The sequence below is a fragment of the Bison bison genome, unplaced genomic scaffold (assembly GCF_000754665.1).
Source record: "Bison bison bison isolate TAMUID 2011002044 unplaced genomic scaffold, Bison_UMD1.0 scf7180017864068, whole genome shotgun sequence".
NCBI lineage: Eukaryota > Metazoa > Chordata > Mammalia > Artiodactyla > Bovidae > Bison > Bison bison.
The window spans coordinates 7,680,885-7,689,828 of NW_011494640.1; the positions used below are offsets into that span (position 1 = coordinate 7,680,885).

At 44.7% G+C, this 8,944-nt stretch overlaps 1 protein-coding gene across 1 annotated transcript in view; it reads left to right on the top strand.

Moving 5' to 3' along the window:
- The window catches only part of LOC104986505 (endogenous retrovirus group K member 113 Gag polyprotein-like), a 29,953-nt gene that overhangs the window by 18,672 nt on the left and 2,337 nt on the right, over nt 1-8,944 (top strand). Inside the window, 2 exon segments of the mRNA XM_010837103.1 lie at nt 5,036-5,363; nt 5,758-5,817. Coding sequence (XP_010835405.1) covers nt 5,036-5,363; nt 5,758-5,817 — 388 coding nt within the window.

Sequence of the window (8,944 nt, forward strand, 5' to 3'; positions counted from 1 at the left end):
CCTGGGGGGGGGGGGGTGCAAAACTGCCTCCCATTGAAATCTAGTGCCCTATAGAAATGTGAATGGATCCAGTGGTAAAGAATCGGCCTGCCAGTGCAAGAGATGTGGGTTCAATCCCTGGGTTGGGAAGATCCCCTGAAGTAGGAAATGGCAACCCACTCTGGTATTCATGGAATTTTCCATGAACAGAAGAACCTGGCAGGCTACAGTCTATGGGGTCACAAGAGTTGGATGTGACTTAGCAACTGAGCACACACAGAAATGTAATAGGGATAATCCATGCCAAGCTGTTCTGGACAATGATGCAAGTTTAGAAACAGCCCCATGAAATCTGCAAAAGGATTTGGGGTGAAATTCTTCTTTCCTCTTAAATTCTTGGGAGAAGCCCCTGGACATGTGATTCTGAAGGGGCTAAGCCCCTGAGCTGGCTGGTGAAAGAGGACAGGAGAGGCCTCATCCACTCTTACTTCTCCCTGCTGCCGTACTTACGAGCAGAAATGCTCAGAAAATGCTTGCCAGAGTACATTGATCTGCATTTTCATGTAGCTTCTTTTGTGCTAAATGTCACAAGGCAGGCAGTAACAGTAAGAACACCACAGGAAATTCTACTGATGCCAACAAAACAAAATCCTGCCTTCCCTTTCTAAAAGTGGAGTAGAAAGACACACACACACAAGCAAAAATGCCAGACAACGTTCACACGGTCTTGCTAGTCAATTGTAAGCCAACATTTTATCTCGCACCCCTGCAGGAAGTGAAAAACGGAACACCAAGAAACACAAGCGATGCTCAGTGAGGGGAAGGGCAACTGTTGGAAGTGGGGTTTGCCTGCTGACTCCTGGCTGCCACAGACATTACTGAAAAGACAGGAGACCTGAGGAAGGGGCCTGGGGAGACAGTCTTTTCTATAATATTGGGTACCCCAGGGAACTCAAAGGGCTTCCAAAAGACGTAGGTTGTGGAGAAGAGAAAGACAATAAGGAAAAGGGCCATAAAAACAGAACTGGGAGAATGAATGCAATGGACACACTCAGCTCCATGCTTCTCCCACAGCTCATCCCCCCACCCCAATTTATATCGCCTATAGGCTAGGTAGCCTGCCATAGCCTTCTTCTTGGCTTCTGTTTGGAAGCCTCCATGGTGGTCCTTTAACCCAAATTAAAGTTTAACTTTAACCCAAGTTTAACCTGGATTTAACATCATCTCAGTTTGAGCCACTATAACCAAATACCAGAGTGGCTTATTAACAGTAGGAATTTATTTCTCATTGTTCTGGAGACTGGAAGTCTGAGATCAGAGGGCCAGCAATGTGAGGTTCTGGTGAGAACTCTCTTCTAGGCTGCAGACACCCAGCTTCCAGTTGTATCCTTACATGGTAGAAAGAGGGTGAGAGAGATCTCAGTGGTCCGTTTTAAAAGGGCTCTAATCTCATTCATGAGGGCTCCATCCTCATGACCTAATCACTTCCCAAAGGCCTCCTATTAATACCACATTGGGGTTAGGATTTCAGGATATGAATTTTGGGGGGACAGAAACATTCAATCCATTGCAACTTCCTCATTACTCTTCAACTGGCCCTTTATCGTTTCACTTCTGTGTTCCTGATACAAGGATGAAAATATAAATACAATATGATATCAGACTTTGAAAAGTTCACAGTCTGGTCAAGAACACAAAGGGTTATTATCTGTTAATGTGAAGACATCAAGAAAGAAATAGAGAAAGTTCAAAAGAAGTGAGTGTTGATCTCTGGGCAATGATGGTGGGCAGAAGATGCTTCAGCTGAGTTTTGAATAAGACCAGAAATCTTTCCAGAGTCCACAAGTGAGGAAAATAGAGATGGTGAGATTTCCTTCTTAAAAGATGATTTCTTAAAATGATTGATCATAGTATCTTCTCAAGTATAAAAACGTAACAAAGGAATTAAGCTTGACTGTGAAAGCAAGCTTAATCCCCATTCCTCCAGGCTTTGCAATCTATGGTGGCATTTGCAGAGGGTACCTGAGTGGCAGTGAGACATAAGTGCTTCTTGAGAAGTGATGGGTCACTGAGCATATGTGATCCATTGTGGGCTTCTCTGCAGAGGAACATAGTACTGACTAACCATTGTTCTATACAAAATATCTTAAATATAATAGGAAATCATTGTAATCACTGCCACTGATGTTGGATCTCAAAGTCATCAGTTCAGTTCAGTCGCTCAGTCGTGTCCGACTCTTTGCGACCCCATGAATCGCAGCACACCAGGCCTCCCTGTCCATCACCAACTCCCGGAGTTCACTCAGACTCACATCCATCATGTCAGTGAGGCCATCCAGCCATCTCATCCTCTGTCGTCCCCTTCTCCTCCTGCCCCCAATCCCTCCCAGCATCAGTCTTTTCCAATGAGTCAATTCTTCACATGAGGTGGCCAAAGTACCGGAGTTTCAGCTTTAGCATCATTCCTTCCAGAGAATACCCAGGGCTGATCTCCTTCAGAATGGACTGGTTGGATCTCCTTGCAGTCCAAGGGACTCTCAAGAGTCTTCTCCAACACCACAGTTCAAAAGCATCAATTCTTCGGTGCTCAGCTTTCTTCACAGTCCAACTCTCACATCCATACATGACCACAGGAAAAACCATAGCCTTGACTAGACGAACCTTTGTTGGCAAAATAATATCCCTGCTTTTCAATATGCTACCTAGGTTGGTCATAACTTTCCTTCCAAGGAGTAAGTGTCTTTTAATTTCATTGCTGCAGTCACCATCTGCAGTGATTTTGGAGGCCAAAAAAATTAAGTCTGACGCTGTTTCCACTGTTTCCCCATCTATTTCCCATGAAGTGATGGGACCAGATGCCATGATCTTCGTTTTCTGAATGTTGAGCTTTAAGCCAACTTTTTCTCCCCACTTTCACTTTCATCAAGAGGCTTTTTAGTTCCTCTTCACTTTCTGCCATAAGAGTGGTGTCATCTGCATATCAGGTTATTGATATTTCTCCCGGCAATCTTGATTCCAGCTGTGCTTCTTCCAGCTCAATGTTTCTCTCGATGTACTCTGCATATAAGTTAAATAAGCAGGGTGATAATATACAGCCTTGACGAACTCCTTTTCCTATTTGGAACCAGTCTGTTGTTCCATGTCCAGTTCTAACTGTTGCTTCCTGACCTGCATACAGGTTTCTCAAGAGGCAGGTCAGGTGGTTTGGTATTACCATCTCTTTCAGAATTTTCCACAGTTTATTGTGATCCACACAGTCAAAGGCTTTGGCATAGTCAGTAAAGCAGAAATAGATGTTTTTCTGGAACTCTCTCTCTTGACTTTTTCTCAAAGTCATAATTGAAAGCAAAAAGTTAGCCCAATAGTCTCAGCAGTAGGTTCTGAAGAAACAAAGCAGATCTTAGAATCGAAGAGTCATGGTAGACCCTTCGCTGTGTGCAGAGTGAGGCAGAATTGAGTTGGAACCCCACTCAGACCCCAAATGTTACCCTGAGCAAATCCTTGGACCCCTCTGAACCAGAACTGCTAATGAATCTACCTTGAAGGACTATGCTGAGAATAAACACAATAAAGTACCTGACATGTGGTTAGTCCCTTTCTTCTAAGAAAGCTAAGGATAAAAGCTAACATGGTATGCAAAGTTTCTTATATTTACACGAACCTCATTAACTGGTAGTCATGATAAATGTGTGATTTTTTTCAGACCTGGCAACACAAATATATATGGGACAAATTATTCCAACTAGAAGACTTTCTGGAAAAGGTAAAACTGGAGGCAGGGTTTAGTGGGGAAGGAGGGATAAACAGGTAGAGCATTTTTTAGAGCTCTTTTCTTTAGAGCAGTTTGCTCTGTATGATACTATGATGGTGGCTACCTGTCATTATATTGAGTTTGCCAATAAGTTTGTTTGGACTTTTCCATAAGATGTAATGGAAGAATCCAAATGAACTTTTGGGCAACCCAATACTTATTGAAACTCATAGGATATACAAGACCAGAATTCAACCCTAACATAAATTATGAACCTTGGGTGATAATGACTTTCCAGCGTAGGTTCAAGGTTGCAACAACTATAGCTCTCTGGTGTGGGATGTTGATGACTGTAGGTGTAGGGGGGCAGGGAGCATATGGGAAATCTCTCAAACAATTTTACTAAACAATTACTAAAACAATTTTACTATGAACCTATATCTAAAACTACTCTTAAAAATACAGTCTAGTTCAAAAAAATAAACATGATTTAACCTAAACTAAGGAAACTGATTCACAGAGAGACTGTGGTTTTCTGGGGACATGAACTCAGTTGGTGGTTGGGGTTCTTGGTTTCTTTGGCCCTTACCCTGAGTATTGATTGGAGAAAAGAGACAGAGATAAACCAGCATGGGATATTCATTTTGAAACCCATCATCACAAAACCTCCTACCCCATAGCCATCCCCCTGCCAAGCAACTTGCCCATAGTTCAGGTACTTTCAAAATAAGGACAAAAGTGAATCTGCAAATAAATGAGAAAATTCTTTGACTTTTTAGCTGCAGAACCTCATGACCTACAAGGAGAGGCAAATTAGGGTGCTTTGCTTCCACACGTGGAATTCCACTTTGTCCGGGGTTCAGCAAAGAATGTCTGCAAACAGGAGGATTTCCCTCTGAAACTGAGGAAAAGAACTTCACTAGATGCTGAGCGAGTGATCCCAATGCCCAGGAAACAGGCAAGTTTTCATCAAATGAAACTCACGGGAGGGTTAGACTTGCACTTAAAAACTGCTAGACGAAAACAAAATTTAACATTTTAGAAGCATGCTGTTTTATTAGAAGCATAACCCGAGGAAGGGGTCAATGCTAAAATAAGCAGTTGGATGAGGTCAGCGATGTTTCACAAGGAAATAGCCTCGAGGTCTGGTGAAACTCTCCAGAGGAAGCTGGTGGAAACCATAACAAAGGAAGTGGTCACTTGCTCTATGTTAAGCCCTGAAGATGGTATTTAAGGGAGGGCCCCTGAGACAAACGGCGTCAGACCTCCCTCCCTTCCTGAGTCTCCCTCCTCACCTCTCCTGAGTCCAAGTCCTCACCATGGGCTGCTGTGGTTGTGGAAGTTGTGGTGGCTGCAGTGGTGGCTGTGGCAGTGGCTGTGGTGGTGGCTGCGGTGGTGGCTGTGGCAGCTGCAACAGCTGCAGATGCTACCGGGTGGGCTGCTGCACCAGCTGCTGCCCCTGCTGCTATGGCTGCTGTGGGGGCTGCTGCAGCGTCCCCGTGGTCTGCTGCCACCGCCGTACCTGCAGCTGCAACTCGTGTGGCTGTGGTGGTGGGAAGGGCTGTTGCCAGCAGAAGAGCTGCTGCCAGAAGCAATGCTGCCACTGAGTGGCTGATGGGCTCTGCCTCCCAGGGTAAGAGATGTTGGGAGCACAGCTCACAGCGTTTGGTAAGACTTCTCCTCGGACTTCCCTGGTGGCTCTGATGGTAAAGAATCTGCCTGCAATGCAACAGACCCAGGTTCAGTCTCTGGGTCAGGAAGATCCCCTGGAGAAAGGAATGGCAACCCACTCCTGTATTCTTGCCTGGAGAATTCCTTTGACAGAGGAGCCTGGTGGGCTCCATGGGGTGGTGTCCATGGGGTTGGGTCACAAAGAGTCGGACACAAGTGAGTGACTAATACTTTGATTTTTCTTTTTCCCTCCATCCCTCCTGCCCACTTCCTCCTGTCCCAGGTACCTGGCTGCCTTGTAACTGATGGTTCTGCCCCTTTACTCTGAGGTTTCAGGGCTTGTTCTTTCCCGTTAGTGTGGTATCATGATGACATTAATTTCTTCTCCCTGTATCTTCAGAACTCAGCATACGGAGGTATCTATTCTCTGTCACCTTTGTATTTTTTGTCTCCACTTGGGGGAAAAAAAAGATGAAAGATGACCATATATTATCAACATTAGTGCTTGGGAACACAGCCACTCATGTCAAAAATCTATTTATATTATAAATATGACAAAATAAAATAATGATGGTAATAATTCATTTTTTTAGAAAACATTACATTTGATGGACTTTTTGTTCTATTCTATTGTCCATTTACTAATTTTTCCCCTGTTTCAGTATTGTTAAAAAAAAAAAAAGGAACTTTTTCTTAATTAAAAGTGATCTTTAGCTTTGCACAGCCAGCTTCCTCTGCCTGCAACCGTCCTGCCCCAGACAGCCATGTGGCTGGCTCCTCATCCTTCAGGCTCAAACATCACCTCCTCAGAAAGACCTTCCCTGATCACTCTCCTCTCTGTTTAAAATGACACGCGTGGGAATTCCCTGGTGGTCCAGTGGTTAGGACCCTAGCACTTTCACTGCAAGGGTCTGGGTTCCCTATCTGGTTGGGGAATTAAGATTCTGCAAGCCACATGGCACAACCCCAAAAAAAAAAAAAAAAAAGATGCCCTTCACCAGGCTGTTATTTCATTCCTATCACTTCCCTTGTCCCCTACTAGCTGACTGAATATTTACAAAACTTATTTATCATCTGATGTCCATTGCCACCCCCTCATAATGTGCAAGAGGGCAGGGACTTTTGTTTCATTCGCTGCTGAGCCTGCAATGCCAAGGGCGGTGCCTGGTGCATAGCAGGTGCTCATAAATACTGTGGCCAGTAAGGAAAGGGCTGCTAACGTCTGGACTTCAGAGGCCGGTGGAACTCCAGCTCTGCTGCCTGCTGGCTGAGTGACCTGTGCCAGCCTCTTCAGCTCTTGTGCCTCAGTTTCCTTATCTGGAAAATGGGGAAAAAAAAAAAAAGTGATCTTTATTCTGATATGTCTCTCTGGACTATGAGATAGATACCTGCCCATGGGTGATCCAAGAGCACAAAAGACAAAAGGTGATACCCAAAGATTGGGATAAGTTTCAGTTAATGGATGATTAGTTCTCTACTATCCTATATCTGGGTTTATAATAAAGATAGGAATTTGGGGGAAGTCCCCAACCTTTGGTTGTCAACATCTTTGAGGGAAGTTCCTAGGCTCTCCTACAGACGCTGTTGTGACATCTGTGTCTGCAACTGAGTTCTGGCTTTAAGAGTTGACTGCACCAGTCTTCAGAGGTCAGAGCTTCACTCCCTCGTTCCATGTGTTTCTTACTCTCATTCAGCAAGCATGGGCTGTATTAGGCTAGATATTCAGCCAAGTACTAGAGGTCTGAGACTAAACAATCCTTTGCCCACAAGGAGTAGACATCTCAGAGGAAAACGGAGAGTCAATTACAATATAGCTTTCTATTTCAGTTTTCTTTGGTCACTTTTCTCCAGGATGGATCCTACATCAGCAATCCAAATAGATTTTGGGGGTACATAACTGCAGCCCCTGTGCTGAGTACCAATGTAAGAGACACTCAATTCATTTCCTGAATAAGCCAATCAAGGAAATAGTTGATACTTTTCACAAGGCTTTTCACCCAGCCTCCCAGCTGACCAGTTCCTCCTCCCTAATAACAATCCCCCCCTCCTTTTTCCTTTCTCCTTCCTCTTCAGCCTCCTCTGCAGCTCCATTCCCAACATTGGTACCCAAGGCCCAAGCCTTCATCTTCTTCTCCATCGTTCTATGCCCTCATCTGGCCTCTACTATTTTTTCTTTCCCATGGTACTCAACACTTCCTAACATACCATATAACCCATAAATTTACCATGCTTACCCTTTGTCATTCCCTCCGCCTCACCCCGCACCCAACAAGAATGTACAAAGCAAAGATTCTCACTCTTTTGTTCACTGACCTATTTCTGGCACCTAGGATAGTCCCTGGTACGAGTCCAGTTCAGCTCAGTCGCTCATGTCCAACTCTTTGCGATTCCATGAATTTCAGCATGCCAGGCCTCCCTGTCCATCACCAACTCCTGGAGTTCACTCAAACTCATGTCCACCGAGTCGGTGATACCATCCAGCCATCTCATCCTCTGTCATCCCCTTCTCCTCCTGCCCTCAATCCCTCCCAGCATCAGAGTCTTTTCCAATGAGTCAACTCTTCGCATGAGGTGGCCAAAGTACTGGAGTTTCAGCTTTAGCATCATTCCTTCCAAAGAACACCCAGGACTGATCTCCTTTAGAATGGACTGGTTGGATCTCCTTGCAGTCCAAGGGACTCTCAAGAGTCTTCTCCAACACCACAGTTGTATATACTCAATAAATAGTTTTGTAATGAAGAGATGATTTTTCAAAAAGTGTTTAATCATGGAAAATGTCAAACATACACAAAGGCGGAGAATAGTACAAGAAACGCCTAAGAACCATCACCCAAGAAAACAACTGTTAACGTATGGCTCATCCCTTGTCATCTATGCCCTCCTCCACACCCCTCCCATCACCGGATCATCCAGACCAGAATCCCCACGTCATCTCCGCAGCAAATATGTTCACATTTCTGGGAACAAATGGATTCCTCGTCATCTCTCTCTGACTTAGACTATGGCTAAGAGCTATCCGAGGAATGCGGCAATAAACTTCTCAGGGTCCAAAGCGAAGTGGTCTCTCAGGAAATCATTTAGAGGAAAACATGATACCCTCACCTCTAAGAAAACTTCAGCTTTCCCTGGGAGGGCCCTACAACTTATTCTTTGCCACTTCCTAGGAGCATCTTGCTAACTTATAGGCAGACTTCTTAAAAAAATCACAGGAGGATGAGAATAGAAAATCCAAACCTATAGGATAGTGACCCAAGACACCTGGGGAGACCTTTAATCAATGTCACTTCTCACTACTAGCCTTCAGAACCAAGCACTGTTCATCTTTGGGGAGAGTTTTCTGTTTCAGCAACAGATACATGAGGGGAGCTGCCCGTGAGAACGGGGTCCTTTGTCCGAAGGACACAGCTCTGGGAGCTGCCTCAGTCCTTGAGGGTTTGCTTGCAAACATAGCTCTCTGTCCCGCCACCCCAGAGATTAGGCGCTTATTTACTGCAGGCACCTGGAGTTCTGTGCAAACTTCTCACGCACAGAGAAATGTTATCT